Source organism: Embiotoca jacksoni, unplaced genomic scaffold (genome assembly GCF_022577435.1).
Source record: "Embiotoca jacksoni isolate LCO1_2020_lvr unplaced genomic scaffold, fEmbJac1.0.p SCAF_23, whole genome shotgun sequence".
NCBI classification, from domain to species: domain Eukaryota; kingdom Metazoa; phylum Chordata; class Actinopteri; family Embiotocidae; genus Embiotoca; species Embiotoca jacksoni.
In genome coordinates, this window is record NW_027185374.1 from 8,188,366 (window position 1) to 8,206,218 (window position 17,853).

Here is a 17,853-nt window from a genome sequence, read left to right on the forward strand (position 1 = left end):
TTGATGTTGTTTGATGTCACCACAGGCAAGAGCTTCACACTGACAATCACAGTATTCACCAACCCGCCACAAGTGGCCACTTACCACCGAGCCATAAAGGTCACCGTGGATGGACCGCGTGAGCCCAGGAGTGAGTACCAATGCGCGCGCACACACACACACACACACACACACACACACACACACACACACAGAGGCAGTGAACGATATAAATCTGCCTTAAGAAGAGCACGCCAGCGATTTAGTACGGGGAAGTCACAAGAGACAGATTTTTAATAAGGATGGTGAAAAAAATATCGTTCCTTTGCAGCCATGAATCTGCAGAAAAATACTGGATCCTACATTTCCCATAATGCCACTCAAACGATTTAACCCTGCACCTCCAGTTTGTGATGGAAGATCAAATTTCAGGTCCAGTTTCTGGTGAGATCGTCAGGTTTACTGTGGCTCAACTCTTTTCACAGACTGACTTGTACTTCTAAATTTGATACGCAAAATTTTTTTGGAAACCCCCTTTAACTTAGCTGAGGGTGTGACTTAATGACCAATGGCAGCAAAATGATGACAGGCTATTTAAACAAGGAAATTAACAAAAAAAGGGATTTACTGGAAAAAAAAAGTTTCTAAACTCTGTTAATTAGCAATTAACAGGCAATTAACCACAATTAACCTCTCAGAAAGCAGCTCAGTCACCCGTGTGACAGTTTGGGAGAAAGAAGAGGAATACAACTTTGAGGCAAAGTGATCTCGAGAGGGTACACTGGGTAGCAGAGTGCTAGCATCAGCTCCTTTTAATGGGTCATATAAAAACAACTGAGGAGGAAAAAAAAAACTTTACTATAGCCATCAGTGCCAACTGGTCTGGCATGCAGCTGTTTCCACAACCCTCCTCCCTATTCATAAAAAAAAAAAAAAAAAAAAAATCTCATCTCATGGCGTCTCAATGAACAATATCACATCACAAACAACCCGCCCGCCTGCCCCGTCACATATGGCACCAGGAGACACAGAGGAGCCGGGAGACAGTAGGATTAGTACCACCATCAGTCTCTGCTGGAGGAAAACCTGCCCGCGGTGCCAAAAAAGCGCCTCACACACTTCCACATTCGGAGCTCGTCGACATGCGCCCCGAAAACAAAGGCATATGCTTGTCCTCAAACGCACATGTACTCGCAATCACGCCCACTCTCTCCCTTCTCCCCACCCCTCGCCACCACCATCATCCGTTCTCACTCTCAAGCCATCTTGTTTGATCAAAAGCATTTCCTGTGCATCTGCTGTCCCCCGTCAGATGACTTTCAAACAAGTCCTGTTATTTGGTGGCGAGCAGATGGGAGTCGGAACTGAGTTTGTTTAGAAAAAGCTCAGTTTGGTCTCAACAGAGTTTGAGATTTTTTTTTTTAGTCCAGAAGGTTTTACTGGAAGCCTGAACATGTGAGAGGCCAGTCGCTAAACTAGACAAACAGAGCGCTACCTGGTATCAGGTGAAGGGGAACTCTGGAAGAGTAAAGAGACTTTACACAGTCATCCATTGTTTTTCCTTTTATTTGCCCAATTTGTGGTCTTAAAAAAAAAACCTTTAAAGTTTGCATGTTCTTACTTCGAGTCTCAGGACAGTAATTTAAGCAATAAAGACTATGTCATCATACATAACCCCTGAACCTCTTTCCTTTGCTGTTAAGTGGTCAGAATTACAGTGGTGGTATAATTTACCCAGAAACTACAGCCAGAACACGTCTCCCTCTCAGGGGTCATTAAGCCGAGGTCGAAGGGTGGCAAAACACACATGTGCCCTCTCCACCGAGCCCCTCCGCCCCCTTCCTCCCCCTCCTCCTCCTCCTCCAGGTCTTTGAGACTCGGAGCAGAGAGCACCGGCTGTCTCCAAAGCGGCGATTCTATCTGTGAACGCTTCATTGAGACATGGGGGGCTTTGTCGGCCATTACAGCTCTATTTTGTGTTAAACGAGTGGGTAATTAGGAGGCCTGCTGTGCGCTGGGCCCCCGCGGGGAGGGTCTGCGTGGAGAGGGGAAACAGTAGGCTGTCTCTTGAAGTTGACATACACTGGCACTCTGTGGCCCTCGTCTGTAAAAACACTGTGTTGTTTCTGGGAAGTGAGTTGACAGTAACACTACATTTCAACATGGGCTGGTGAGGCTACAAGGAAAGAGCACTCGCTGCAGATCTATTTATCATTTTGACACTTTTCAAGGTTTTATTGGCATCTTTTCTGCTTGTTAATGACTTGCCTGGTTGTGGGTGTCTCCTCCAGGAAGGACACTTTTGTTTGAGTGTGTTTGATGAGCCTTATGGTAACCATATGAGTCCTCCTGAGGGATGTCATTTCCCCAGCGGTTCCTCGTCTAATATCAGTGGGGGGAATAAAGTGGGACCACCCGTGACTCAGCAGGGCTCATATCTCTGAACTGTGGCGCTGAGCTTCAGTTAATTAATTGCGTGGTCAGAGTGACGAATATCAGTGAGGCCGAGTTTAAAGATCTGCGGTTGGATTTTTCTCGGAGGTTTGCAGTGTGTGTGTGTGTGCGTGTGCGTGTGCGTGCGCACGAGGATGGTAAGTGGTTAGTCAGGTCCCTCTGGCCACTGTGTTATTAGCGGGAGGCTAACTTGGTTTCTGTGGCTCGCATTGTGCTTAATCGCTTGACAGCTCTTGGTTACCCTGTGGTTTCCCACTGCACCGAGTGTGTGTATACATGTGTGTGTTCATGCATGCAGGCGTATCTGTTTGACTGGATCTGCGTGTATGTCTGTCGTGTCTGCATTTGTGCAGCCACATGGCTTGTTTTGCAGAGTGAGTGTGTGTTATTGGTGTCATTAGTCTAGTGTGGCCACAGTGCTGATTTGGAGCAGAGTAATAGGCCTCATTAAATGCCATTTTGAGCTAATAGACAGGGAGTGGTTGTTTAAACCAATATGCTTTTATAGGTGGCTCTGTCTCCCTTCGGCTGCTCCTGACGGTGGCTGCGGCCAGCTGGGACAAACTTCCTGAGTGATAATAGCTGAGCTGTAATAACACAATATACAAGGCTTTCTGTCCAAACCCACTGTTCTCATTACAGATAATTGATGACAGACAAACACAGAAGGTGACAAAAACCATTGTGGCATCACACATACTGTGTCTCGCTGTGGCATATTCCCGTGGTTATTACGCATAACTGTGTGTGTGTGTGTGTGTGTGTCAGTGGTGGAGGTTAGTGGTCAGGCCCGTCTCCGCTCTGTGGTGTTTGAAGCCATCGGGTCTTTGGGGGTTCTGGGCTCGGGGACGGGGTCGTGTTTTGGTTCGGTTTTGGTCAGGGTGTTAACAAGTCTGGTGAAGAGGCCCTGGTTACTTACAGGCCTGCAGACAATATTAGTGGTTCAGGAGACCTGTCTGCCAAGCCAAACCCTTGTGACACACAGACACGCACAGTACTTATGCAATTATGGTTTTCTATATATTTGTCATAATAGTAACTTTATTTGCAGATACAAAGTGCTTCGCAGAGCCCCAAAAATTTGCATATGTCCATAAATATAACAGATAAAATACACTGAAATACAACGAAAAAAATGAAATAAAATGTGAAATCACACCAGAGGCTGATAGCAGGCTGGAAATTATAAACATAAGCGATTTAAATTTTGACACAGAAGTTGCATGTTTTGCTGTCATGAAATTCAAAGCTGGGGAGCCCTCACAGCAAAGGCTCTGTCACCTCCACTTACTAACCAGGGGCTTGGAGCAGCCGGGAGACCCCTGCCAATGAAATAGCTGAATACTCTCACACACATCTCTGCTTTTTTCTATTAGTCAGACAGAAGCCTCGTCAAAACCAGTTGGCTTAAATGTCAGTTATGTGTCATTTGCAGCGCAGTGGGTGAAAGACAGGAGTCAGTGGTTTGGCACACACGAAACTGCAGTAAAAGCCAAAAATATATAGTGTGCACCTTTTATTTTTATGGGTTTAATAATCATTTTTAATTGATTCTGAATTGTAAGATTTCCCAAGAATCCCACATCCAAAATTCAACCCTATTGGACTGGTTGCTAGGGTACAACCTATTAAAGGTCCCATATATAAATTCTGATTTGTATTTCTTTTTTTTTGTATTTTATGTAATTTTATTGCGTGCGTATTTAATTTTAATATTTAATATTTAATTATGTAATTTTATTACGGCTTTTCGCTGCATTGAGCAAAGCACGCGCACAGCGCAGCATGTTATAAAACGGGTTCGTGCCAACTTAGTCAAACCATGATCGCTGTGACAAATATCTGCCCGGCAAGAACAAACAGAGCACAGAAAGAGAAATGGAGAAAAAGTGGAGATTGCGTGTCTGAGCTATCTGAATAGTACAACGAAGGTTTGTGTTTGTATCGAGACCTCGAAAGGAAATCTTTAAAACTTGTTTCCAACAGTTAGGAAGCTTGTAGCTACCTGAGGCAGTATGTGTGGTGTAATGTGATAAACGTAGCTGAACTTTACTATACGGTTTACTGAGTGTTTTCCCGACTACAATCAAGGTGTTTAGAAGACACCCCGAACGCCTGGTCAGATGTGTGCTGAACCCAGGAGCAATCGCATTGTACTTGAAGGGGCTTTTAAGCAGACCTCGGGGCTCTAGAAATATTGTGAAAATGTCACACGCTCAGCCAATATTCAGCAACTCTGCTGTTTGGACAAACCGTTTGGACTGTCGTAAGTTTATGATGTCACAAATTCCTGACCAATCTGTCATGTGGAAGAAAACACAGACTGGTCAGTGTGTCGTGGAGCTGGCAAGCTACAACCGCAAAGTAAACCTGGTGTTGGCCTGAGCGTGTGTCACTCAGGAAAGAGTCGGCCAATCAGAAGAGAGATTCATTGATATCAATGCGCCTTAAAGACACAAAACAGCCTGTTCTTGGAAGAGCTCCAAAGAGACGTTTGAGAACGGAGATGTAAAACTATACGACGATGATTTTTGGTACTTAAAACCACAGTAAAATCTTATCGATATCAAGACTGCAGAAACAATGTAAATGGAAAACATAGGACCTTTAAACTGCTGAAAACAAAACACTGCTAGTCTGGAAACACTATGAGTAAGTGAGATGCCTTCATTAACATTGGTCATGATGACACCAGAAGGCCTCTGAACAGTGTCATCGCACACACCCACACACATGCCATCACATGTTCTCATAGGGTACTATTACCTGCTGTCAGGCCTGGCCTTTGTTTCTTACAACAGCCATTTATGCTCAGCACTAAATGCTAAGAGCGTCGCAGATCCTAATTCCATTGTACCACGAAATTAAAATGATGTCAGCCAGCTGTTAATTCATTTCCTTGAATTATGTACAGGAATGAGGCCCCTTTATGTGTCTTTATTATCGTACCTCGTCAGTAACTGCCTCCAGAAAACTGAAACAAAAAAATACAGAATACTTTTGTTGAGCATCCAGGTAATTAAAGAGGATTTCAGAAGTTTCACCTATCTTCTGCTGCCTCACTTGAAACAGCTTTTAACAATGGGAGCCGGACAAATAAAACTCACCCAAACTTCAGGAGGAAAAGAGGGAGGGAGGGAGAATGGCAAGAAAGAGCGAAGAGAGAAAAAAAAAAAAAATACTTCAGGCTTTTCCAGAGGCAGCCAGTCACTTGAATGTCTCATGAAGTTCCTTGAAGAGGTGCCAAGGCCTCTACAACACAAAAACACCAAATTATTCAGTGGGAGGGAGAGACAAAGAGGAAGACAGAGGAATAAAGAGGGAGAGAGGGAGGTACAAAGTGAATCATAAAAAGAGATAAAGAGACAAAGTCTGGATTTGGTTGGTCCCGAGATGCAACAAAAAAAACACCTCTGAGGGATTTGTTCTCCCCTGTTCTGAATCAAAACACTTTAATGTGAGCCGAGAGGTGCAGAGGGAGCCGCTCTGAAAACCACACACAAGTCAAACTGCGCGCGCGCGTGTGTGTGTGTGTGTGTGTGTGTGTGTGTGCGCGCGCGCGTGTGTGTGTGTGTGCGTGCGCGCTTTGTACAATATTGTATAAAGTGTGTTTGCGCTCAATAAATGTATCGCCTTTGGGAATTGTTGTGTATGTCTGTGTGTGCATGCAAGTGTGTGTGTGTGTGTGTGTGTGTGTGTGTGTGTGTGTGTGTGTGTGTGTGTGTGTGTGTGTGTGCGCCCTTCCCTTGCCTGGCTAGCTTCCTCCAGGCTGGAACGCATGGACCACACAGACGGCTGGCAGCGCTCCACGACAGCCTGGCTCCCTCTTTCTCTCTTTCTCCTTCGCTGGCTGCTTCGTCTCACACACCTCCTTTCTCTTCTCTCTTTTTTCCCCCTTCTTCCTCTTTTCTGTCCTTTTTTTTTTTTTTACCCCCAATTCTGTTTTTATCCTCTCCTCTCCTCTCCTCTCCTCTCCTCTCCTCTCCTCTCCTCTCCTCTCCTCTCCTCTCCCCTCCCCTCCCCTCCTCTCCTCTCCTCTCCTATGCCAGACCCCCACGGTAGACGCTTTACCCTTCGAGCCACGCTCTGCCAGCTTCAGATCACCACCTGAAATAATTCATTGTTTCTGACCGCTCGCAAAACACAACACGGCCACTGTGAGAGCTGCAAATAAAAAAGTGAAATATGGACCCAGTGTATTCATTCATTGACTTTACTGTTCCACCGTGAGATGACTGACACGCAAACACAGACTGGCTGATTCAAGCCAGGCTCCGCGAGCATGGGGGGTTTTCTGAATCAGCCCCAAAGATACATTCATCCCAGCTCACCCAGTGATCATAAACCAGACTGAAGGGCTTAGAGGGCATGACGTGACACTAAATTTATAAATCATCCCATTTATTCCGGCTTTTCTGGCGCTCGGCGTTTTCCTCATATGTTACTTAGTCAGGCAGAAAGCAGTAGAATTTCCTACTGACGTGTCTGGTGATCGTTACGTGTTCGAGGAGGAGGAGGATCTTTGAACGAATAGATCAACATCCTGGAAATAGGCTGCAACTAATGATTACTTTCATCTGTTGGCTGTTTTCTCCATTAATTGATTAGCTGTTTGATCTTTACAATGTCAGAAAATGTAGACCAGAGTTTCCCAAAGCCTACGGTGGAGCCTAAAAATGTCTTTTGTCCCGAGCAGCAGTTCAAAACAATAAAATGATTCAGTTTATTATCGCGGACGACTAAAAGAAGCATAAAATATTCATATTTAAGGATTAAAATATTTCAATTAATTAATGATTCATATATTTGTAACAAATAATAATCAATGAATCGACTAATTGTTGCAGATATAAAATACACTTCTATTTATTTGTTTCTCAGTTGGGGATGACTCCTCTCAGGTGAATGGGAATTCTGGAAACAGAAGGGAACCAGCTCGCTTGGCTCACTTCAGTAGTAATAAAAATCCACCTCTAAAGCTCACTAATTCACACATTATGTCCTAATTGTTTAATATGTACAAAATATGAATTTTATTACCTTCAGCCAAAGCCGGGCTAGCCGTTCCCCATGTTTCCTGTCTTTGCTTAGCTTAGCTAGCCGGCCGCCGGTTCTAACTTCACATGTGCTCATGTGAGAGGTGTAAATCTTCTCGTCTGACTCTTGGAAATAAGCCAATAGGGAAATCATTTACTAAATTAATTCACTACTCTCAACGTTTTAGCCCTTGGAGCTGCTTAAGCTTTCAAAAAGTGACATTGATACTCTTGTCATGTGAAATCCCAACGCAAACCGAGCTGAAAGACCTTTTTGAGGTATATTTTCAGCCAGGACAGGACGAGGTGGCAGCTCACTGTTAGTCAAAGATCTCTGCGCTCAGGCTCAGATGCCGTCAAATGCTGCCATTAATTACAGAGGACTTATATTGTATTTTCCTACTTGCTTGTACTAACTGTTATCAGATCAGCGGGGGGGGGGAGCTGAATCCAGACTTGTGTCTCTGTGACGGCTGAAATAATACTATTCTAGGATCACTGTGCAACTGTGTGATTTGAGATACTATCTATAGAGGTGTTATCTAATCATTATTAATCTTTTGTGTGTGTGTGTGTGTGTGTGAGTGAGCCTGTGTGTAGTGATGCTTGTGTGCAGAAGTGTGTTTCCATACGTCCTCTTTTTTTTTTTTTTTTTGCATGTGTGTGTTTCCCTGTGTGCGCAAGTTGCTCACATCTGGTCTGAATCTGTCCATGTTTCCGGCCGCTGGCTGGGCAGGGAAGTGGCAGGCGCTATCGAAAATCTCCGCTGTTTTCACAGGGATGATGGGAATCTCAGGGACTTTCCCTACGGCAGTGAAATCATCCGCCTTTCCCGCTCCTTTAAATACCCCCGGCTCATTCCTCCGCCCTGCTAGGGTTCCGATAAAACAGCTGAGACGTCTTGTGTTTGGCAACAGTTGTCCTCTAAAAGGTGTAATTAACTCAGGAAAAACTGTATTTACTGTCAGGGCCTGCTAAACTAATGGACTTGAGGTCTGGCTGTTTGGAGTGTAAATTGGAGCGTAATGTGGTGGTTGACATGCTGCATTCCTATAGGAGAAATAAATACGGTTTCCTTTAATGTGGGTTGTATCCATAGATTTCTTGACAACATTGCGCATCATGATGGAAGCTGAGACTTTTGAAATTGTGATGTCGATTTTAAGCTGCCAGTGACAGACTTTGTCGCGCACATCAGAGTTGGTTTTATCTCCTTTAACATACGATATTTGTATTTTGGGATCTTCTTCAAAGGTCCTAAACCCTGTTGTCCCATTTCGCCGTTTGTTGCACTCTTCCTGGAGCCTGCGTCGCCTCAGACACATCCAGAGATCTTAATTTACTGGTCATCAGGGTCTCTTCCTCTCCATGTGCCTCCTCCCCACTTGTGTCTGTCTCCCCTTTCTGTCTCCCCTCATCTCCCCCGGTCTCCCATTGCTATTTATTCCCATCACTAGGAGACAGTTTGTGCACAAAGCCCGCACTGTGTCCCGAGGCTTTTTTAGAATAGAAATTCAGTCTGTTGAAAGTGGAAACGCTATGATTGACTGGGCACCGCTTGCACAGAGAGACGACGAATGCCAACGAGCAGCACAAATTATCCTGAAGAAACGATGGGGAAATATTATTAATGAAATATGGACATGAATTATGTTATAAAGTCTTCAATAAGCTGAGGTTTTTAAGTAGCTGATGTTATTATCCCTTCCAAAAGGAACTCAAAGAAGCCGATGATGAGATTGCCTGTTTATTTTCAGCTGGACGATGCCAGTCCGGTCACGTCATCCTAATAAAAATCGGGGTCTGTCTCACTGTCACTGGCTGCCTTTTTCGTTGCCGCCATTCTCAAGTCTCATTTCACTGCTGCAGGATTTTGGCATTAAAATTCCAAACAGTTGTTCCAGAGTAAATTAATTTGTTGTGAAGAGTCATATGGTTTGTAATAGAATATCTGAAGCTAAAATTATGTGTTGTTGCAAGAGTGGAAAAATGCGAGGCTGCGACGGGCGGTTTTGTCATTATGTGACAGTGAAAGTGACTGAAAACAATCTGTAGACAGGCAGAAAAGTGGGTTTGACTTGCAGCCAGAATGTCATTAATACACATTGTTTGGCTGTGAGGCAGGGTTTTGTTTTTTTTTGCCTTTGATCTCTGTAATCATGCTTTAGTAACACTGATGATGAGTCTTTTTAAAAGGTCTGTGTTGCTCACCTTCATCTCTCTTCATCATCTGCCCTGTGTTGTATAGCTGTAGTATCAGGCCTTTGTTCCCACAGCAGGCAGCAGGCAGGTTGGGCTGGATTGTGAAGTAGCTCGGCTTTTTTGCCAGAGCCAGCTGGACTTCTGCCAAGCATAGCAGGAGTTTCTACTCTCCTCTGTTTGATATTTACTTTACCGCCTTTACAGGGGAACTAGTGCAAGACCAGACAGACGCACTGATACACCACTGTGTCGGTGTTAAAAAAGAACTGTGTGTGCTCAGGCCTCATTTTTTTCTAACCCCGCCTTTGCTAAACTGTCGTCTACACCTGGGGCCCCTGGGCAGGTTTTGATTTGGTTCCTGCTGCTGGGGCGATAGCGCTGCTGGGACGTGGGATGGGCTCAGACAGAGCGAGTGACACTGTCTCTTGTGTTTTTGTGCAGACCCGCAGCGGCGATGTGCATGTAGTGTACTCGTACATAGGAGGAGTGTAGAGTTTCCAGCCTGAGAGGGGGATGAGAATAGAAGCTGGGATATAAAGGGTGTAAAATTATCAGCGGCGGAATGCAGGAAAAGAACGGGCAGAATATATTTGGCATAAGTTATGACTCCTGTGGGGATAATGGGGCAATGGCGTGAGAGCTGGTGTTTACCTGAGGAAGAAGCCTCAGGTTAAAAGAACGAACACACATGCAACCTCTCACTCTCAATACAATGCTCCTCCTTTCTCTCATGCAAGGTAATACGATATTTAGCGTTTTTAATTAACACGATGTAAGGCTCTGTCACTCCTCTTTGAGTAGGAGCACAAACTATTTACAAAGTAGGGCAGGACTCAGAAGAATCAATACCTTGTACAGGATACTTGACAAACTGTCTGCCAAGAGAACGTGATACAGCTGAGTGTTGACGGCACAGTTCATCCCATAATGATAACAATGTGGTTTGCAGCCATTCGAATCACTGATTAACTACAATTAGGTTGCCTGTGTCCCATCATACTAATCAATACAACTTTGCGTTTCCCCCCTGCGTCTGCAGGACATCGACAAAAGCTCGAGGACCCTCCCAAAACCGGCCTGTTCTCTGACCGCCTCAGCGAGCTGGAGAGGATGAGAGTGAGGGTCGCGGTCCCTACTCAAGGCCCCCGGCCGACCCTCAACACAGGGGCCAACTCCTTCAACCCGCAGGGACAGACGCAGATCACAGGTGAGCTCCCGTGGTCAGCTGCTTGGTGGTGATGGTGCAGCGTTCAGGCACCAAGAATCATCCACCAACCAAAGCGCTGATTCACTGTCAGCTTACTGCTCGCTAGCTGATCCCGACCTCGGGGGAGTTAAGCGAAGTTTCAAACACCCCCTTCTGCTGCACAGGTGGTTGGCATTTAAAGTCTGTTTCGAAGTATGTGTCGTCTGTGAGAGGAGTCAGACTGTAAAATGATACCGACTGAACTGAACAATGAAACCTTTTTTTATCCGGAGTCAAAAACATGTTTTTGGCTTTACCTGTTAGGTTGCCGTGTTTCTTTTGAAATGTGTCATCGTATTTTGGCACTGATCGTTTTGTATGACATGATCGTACTGTGTCTGTCATCTTGGGAAATCGAGTCAAAATAAAAGGCTCCAAATTGAGATTTAAAAGAAATTGCCAAAACAAGACATCACAATAGGTGTGAAGAGTTTTGTCTGATGCATAGACCACACTTCATTGTTATTACATGCTTGATAATATCACAGCATTGATTGCGGATAGATTATCCAGCCTTGTATTTCATATTTGCACACAAGGACAAAAAGGTTTGAAAGTGTTCAAAACTTTTTGTGTTTTTAATCATGTATTTAACACCCAAACTGCCGGGAAAATATAGTACTGGATTCACAGGACCATCAGCACACTGCACTTATTCTGAACAGCGTCATATCACTGAATTACCGGGCAAGAAGCTGAGCTACAGTAACTGTTTGTAAGGTGAAATATCAAACCCCACATCCTCATGGGACCAGCGGTTGTGCCACAAAAACGCCCGTTGCGGTGTGTTACGTTGCCTCCGAGATCGTCTGTCTGTCTCTGCTCCGCTGCTCGATCAATCTCCATCTCAGAAGGTAACGGCATCTCTCACGGTTCGGGGATGCGCTGCCACCCGATCGGCCCGCACCTCTGGAGGCTCGCCACGCGCCGTCATTTAGCTCTTAGTTACTCTCTGGCGTGGCTTTTGTGGTGCTATTTAGTGGATCATTTGAGGCATGGTTAAACAGCGTGTTATATCTGAATTGAGCATCCTGTGAAAGGTGCGGGTTTAATAATTAGCACAGTTTGTTGTGTGACGCGCCCTGTCAGCCCTGTCAGATGAACTCAAGTACCGCTTCATTTGCAGAATGCGTTACATTACAATAGAGATACTTAAGTTTATAAAAGTGGATACGAATGTCTTCATACAATTGAACAGTTTAGTTTCGTCGCCTTTGCATTTTCATAACATATTAATTGGAGCTGGAGAGGATCGACAACATCTATTACTATTGGCTATTTAAACCAGAGACCGACTGACGCTGGATTTTTGGGACCCGATATTAGAGAGTAGAAAAGCTCTGATATCAATATATCAGCTGATATTCTTTTTACCCATACAGTATAAATAAACACCCATTTCTTGCAATGATCCCTCAAATGTGGTTATAAAACACTTTTAGATATGTAATGGAGGCAGAATAAAAAAAAAGAAATTGTCCATGCAGTATCAATAACTACAAAAAAACAAAACACAAATAGAGCAATTAAAAATTTACCCCCCAAACCTTTTTTTTTGTCTGCATTCTGATCTGTAAAAAAAAAAAAAAAAGTTTTCATATCGACCAACAACAAATATCGCGATAGGTCAATATCGAATAATAAATCCGCTGATCGAAATATGTCTGGCTCAAATTTTGACCAAATTCCAACTGTTTCTCCGCTCATTCAGCGATCTGCTCCGACCATTTATACAACCCATAATTTAGTTGTTTTTTTTTCTTTGCTAACAATAAAAACTGTTTGTTCATTATTTTGAGCTGCTCTCTCGTTTGTTTTTTTAGCCACGTATTAGATCTCTCTGCTCTGTGCTAAGACGTTTTCGTGCACTCTCAGTCACATCTCAGAAGTTACAGCTAACGCAAGTAAATATATGTTTTAATGAAATATTGATTTCTATTTCCATTAGCTGAGGTGCTCTACAATGTTTCTTTGCACCTCCTGGAAAATGCATAAGTAGCCCACATCACATCACATCACATTAGAAATCTCATCGTAACACATACATAGATATGTATATGATAAAGCCTCCAGTCTCAATCAACGTCCTGTTGTTGTGCTGCTGCACAGACACAATACTAAAGTGTGGTGCGGTTGTCTGCCGGTATGTTTACACCCTGGGAGAGTGCCAGCGAGGCTCTCTGTGCCTCAGCTGCGAGCCCAATGTTTTATAAGGCAAACAGGAAGATCTTCTCTTCGAAGGTAAACATGAGATGTGTCATTATGGAGGATGTTGCATAACGCACCCAACTGATACTTAACTCGAAACACAAGCCTGACAGACAGCGACTCTAATAATGTCTACAGTTGTTGTGATTGTTATTGTCCAATTTTAGCCAGAGAAAATTCGAATATTTGAACAAGCCTGTGGGCCTCTGGTAATTATTTTTTCTTTCTTTTCCTGTCTTTCTGGGCTCCTTTTTATTTTCCTTCCTTCCTTTTCTCTTTCCCACCCTCGCTCCATTTCTCCCCATCAGACCCTCGTCAGTCCCAGTCCTCTCCTCCCTGGTCATATGAACAGACGTATCCGTCCTACCTGAGTCCCATGGCGTCCCCCTCAGTCCACTCCACCACCCCCCTCTCCTCCAGCCGAGGCACGGGCCTGCCAGCCATCAGTGACGTGCCTAGACGATTGCCAGGTAGAAACCACGACTACTCCACCCAGTCTGCTCGTCCCATCGGGATGATTCCAAATCTGCTGCATATAAGTCAGACACAACAGTCAGAAGGGGGAGGGGGGGGGGTGAAGAGACAGACACACACGGGTTCACATTCAGACAAAAACAGAGGATCATACTAAGATGAAAACAAGCTATTAGTTACTTCTTAGAGAATATTACGGCACAGCTAGCTGCTCGTGAGGTATTAGGCATGTTGTCAGAGTCTGACTGTCTCTCCAGAGAGCGGTTTGGACGGCCTCTCTCAGACAGCGATGGAAAAAAAAAAAAAAAAAAAAGCGATTGTTTCCTTTTTTCCTAGCTGTAAGCCTTTGATCCCAGAGGAGTATGGGTAATAACAGGCCCAGGGATAATAACAGGCTCGTGACTGACAAATAAAGTGTCTTTACAGCGATACGCCACTCTCACAAGGCATTCTGGGTAATTGCATTAGCCAGTCTGTTTGCAGTAACGGCAGCATCTGTGTTCCAATTTGTCTCTGTTTTCCCCCCGATGTGAAAGCTCCTTTTTTAAAACCCCTACATGCCGCCAGACAACTTTTCTCCCCCGTACACCTGTTTGACTCACTGCCATGTGAGGGTTTTATTTTTTTTTCTTCCTTACTTTTTCTGTCTGTTTCCTTGTGCTAACACATTACACCCTCCTCTGTGTGTGTGTGTCTGTGTGTGTGTGTGTCTGTGTGTGTGTGTGTGTGTGTGTGTGTGTGTGTGTGTGCGTGCACGCCCCGAGCAAGGTTGAGTGATTAAGCAATGCAGCCGTGTGACTCTGCATTAGAAAGGGTTTAAAATCCAGCCAGCTGCCTTGTCAGCTTTGATTAGTTTGGTCTTTCCCTTCAGCTTTCATCTCCTGAGCGTCAGGCTTTGTTCTCCAAGTGACACATGTGCGTGCGGGAGCGCGTGCGGGATTCAAACCTCGCCTCCCGCCTTCTACCCACTCGCACACCTCGAGCGCTTAATGCCTCCTAAGTGATGTGACTAAGGCTCTCAGATCTCTGGAGATCATGTTGACACCTCGCCAGGCCGCTCTGTAACAGTATCCCGCCGCAGAACATACCGACAAGTACAAGCAGAAGCTGATATGGATGCTCCCGGTTGCAAACTCCCACCCCCCCCCCCCCACACCTCCCCTAAACCCCACCCCCACCCACCCACCCCTCCACCCACCACCTCTCCTCTTCCCCCCCCCCTCCCCCCCACACACACACACACACACCGCGGCACACCTTCAAACAATCGAGCTCCTGTGCTGTAATGTGACATTTGCTGAGATGCACAAGATCATCAGTCGAGTCAAACACCTGAAGTCGGAAGTGATGCTTCACAGTTTGTGGGGTTCTTCCAGATATTTCACACCCTGGTTTCGTTTAAGCTCATAAAGTTCGATCTGGCTCCTCATCGCTGGGGGGGACCGCTTTTGAGCGCAGAAAAACAAAACGGGTCCAAAAGTTAAAAGTCGCGAGTTTATTGAAGCGCGCGCCGGTCATGTCTGAGGTCACGCTGCTGCTCCACAGCGGAGACAATCACCGACCATTTCTATTCCAGTCGAACCCATCTCGTGGACAGAGGAAGTTTAAAGGCCCTTAATTGGCAGCATATGCTATCTGACGCTAGCGACAAAACCTCGGCTTCGCAATTCCTCCCCTGCACATAAACACTGCCCCCCCCCCTCCTCTTCCTCCTCCTCCTCCTCTTCCTCCTCCTCTTCCTCTTCCTCCTCCTCCTCCTCCTCCTCCTCCCCCTCCTCTACCCCAACGCCCCCTGTCCTCACGCAGCAGACATGGTGACACGGAAGACGCCTGGTGATTTATGATAAGAGCGCCATGGCTGGACTTAAACCACCAAGAGGAGACGGGAGGGAGGGAGAGAGGGAGGGAGGGAGGGAGGGAGCGCGAGAGGGGGAGGACCTCGTATTCTCCTTAAACTCTTCGCCCAGCGCGAAGCTCGCCGCAGCCAGTTAGTGGTTTTTGGGTATTTTTTAAAGGGATGAAGCGAAAAGAGGAACGAAGGGTGAGATGGAGCGGCTCCTTCTTGACTCTCTCTCTCGCGCGCGGCGTGCACACGGACACACACACACACACACACACACACACACACACACACACACACACGCTCTGGAGCCGATGGGAGGCGAGGAGAGGAGCCACATCAGAGCTCAGCCCTGCCTCATTATGGATCTCATGGAAACTGTTTCTGCTCAAAGTGTTTCCACATGTGCAGCTCCTGATTCATCCCAACTGCTTTTTTATGTGCATACAGTATTCACACACACACACACATACACACACACACACACAGACGAACGGACTGCACACACACATACATGCATTTGCATGCATAAACAACATAGAGATACACATAAACATGCACCAACACACGCTCAGCAACGTAAATATGCAGAGGTGTAAACACATTAAGGCACATGGATGCACGGAGTGTTTGTTAGCTTTATCATAACTCGGGAGTTGGAGTGAAAAACACGGCTGAAGTTGATGAATGTAACAATATTTTAAGATAAATGCTTCTCCATAACTGTGCCCACAAAATCCATTAGCTTCTCCAAATTGGTTAATACATTGGCTGGAAACGACGACTCAGTTTACTACTGTTTAATTTCTCAAGGGACTTATTTATTAAATTCAATTACTCTACAAGACAAAGTGCTAAATAGTTTATGAGCCCAGGCCACATTTCACATAATCAGAACTGACAAACTGTGTGAAGAGATGTCATAATGATATCCGTGATGTCAGACAGTCCTGAAGAAATGTCTGTGTGTGTTTTCAGGTTCCTCCGACCTGAGCCCGTTCCCCGGTCAGTTCGAGCGTCAGTTCCCGGGCCTCTCCTCCCTCACCGACACCCGCTTCTCCAGCCCTCGGATGCACTACCCGGCCACCTTCACCTACACGCCGCCCGTCACCTCGGCCATGTCGCTGGGCAGCGCCCACTATCACACCTACCTTCCCCCGCCGTACCCGGGCTCCACCCAGAGCCAGAGCGGACCCTTCCAGACCGGCAGCACGCCCTATCTCTACTACGGCGCCTCCTCCAACTCCTACCAGTTCTCCATGGTTCCCGGCGGGGACCGCTCGCCATCCCGCATGATCCCGCCTTGCACTAGCGCCTCCACGGGCACCTCCCTGGTGAACCCCAACCTGCCCAGCCAGACGGAGGGAGGGGTGGACGGAGACGGGAGCCACAGTAACTCCCCGACCGTCCTCAACCCGGGGGGCCGCATGGATGAAGCAGTCTGGAGGCCATATTGAAGAAGGGCAGCGGGGCGGCCAGATAAGAAGTCAACTGATGTCATGGTTTGAAAGCACAAAACCTTTTTATAGTGGAAAGGGGATTTTTGAGCTCTCATCAGCGATCTCTACCTTTTGCTTGGAAATTAAGGCTGAGATAAAAAAAAAATAAAAAAAAGAGACCAGACTTGTTCGAACTTGTCTTCCTGGAATGTGTTGTGACCAAGGCATTACAAAGGGAGTCATTCTCACAGCAGTGATGAGAAAGACAATTTTTTTTTTTTGGTTTACTTGGCCCAAGTGGATGAGACTTTTACTTTTATTCTACTCCACAAGCTAAGGGATGCTTCAACAATATTTGTAAAAGACTGCCTCTTTTGTATAGTGTTTGTACTTCATTACGGCTTTTTTGCAGAGCATGTTTTTTTGTACTACGACAATATCAAGATGCAAATTAAGCACTGAGTAGCAAGTCAGAAGAGTAACACATATGTTACTTTGAGTGGTGTGGACAGTAAATTTGCTTTAAAACCAATTAATTTAACTTGTATATTGTGGGTGAGACGTTGATGTAGATTGAGGCGTTTTTTTTTCTTCGTTTTAACTTATAAAGCCATAAATTATGTATTGTATTTGAAACTTGAGTCAAAGAAGTGTAATCTGAATATTTTTGATGCATCTATATGACTAAGTTAAAATCCTTTTTGTTTTGATAGGTAATTTAAGAGAGGTTTACTTTTTTTTTTTTTTTTTTTTTTTTTTTTTTTTTTTTTTCTGTGGCACCCAAAGATTTACATCGTTTCAAATATGAAATGTAATTTCCAAAGAGTATTGCAACATGTTTCTTCTGGTGTAACTTTTCAGTTTAACGGCTCCACACATTAAGAGCCCCACATCCTCGCTAGGCGTTGACACACATTTGGCTCCGAATTAAACCTTCGGTATTTATTGAGCAATAACTCGTATTGTGCCTCTTGG

General features: G+C 45.2%; 1 protein-coding gene across 2 annotated transcripts in view; it reads left to right on the top strand.

Annotated features, from left to right (window-relative positions):
* The window catches only part of runx2b (RUNX family transcription factor 2b), a 39,944-nt gene extending 22,342 nt beyond the window's left edge, over window positions 1-17,602 (top strand). For both annotated transcript variants that reach the window (XM_069158592.1, XM_069158593.1), the window contains exons 4-7: window positions 26-130; window positions 10,711-10,878; window positions 13,434-13,595; window positions 16,418-17,602. In XM_069158592.1, the coding sequence (XP_069014693.1) occupies window positions 26-130; window positions 10,711-10,878; window positions 13,434-13,595; window positions 16,418-16,896 (914 nt within the window). In that variant the 3' untranslated portion in view covers window positions 16,897-17,602. The remainder of the gene's footprint in view (window positions 1-25; window positions 131-10,710; window positions 10,879-13,433; window positions 13,596-16,417) is intronic.
* Window positions 17,603-17,853: the final 251 nt, after the last annotated feature.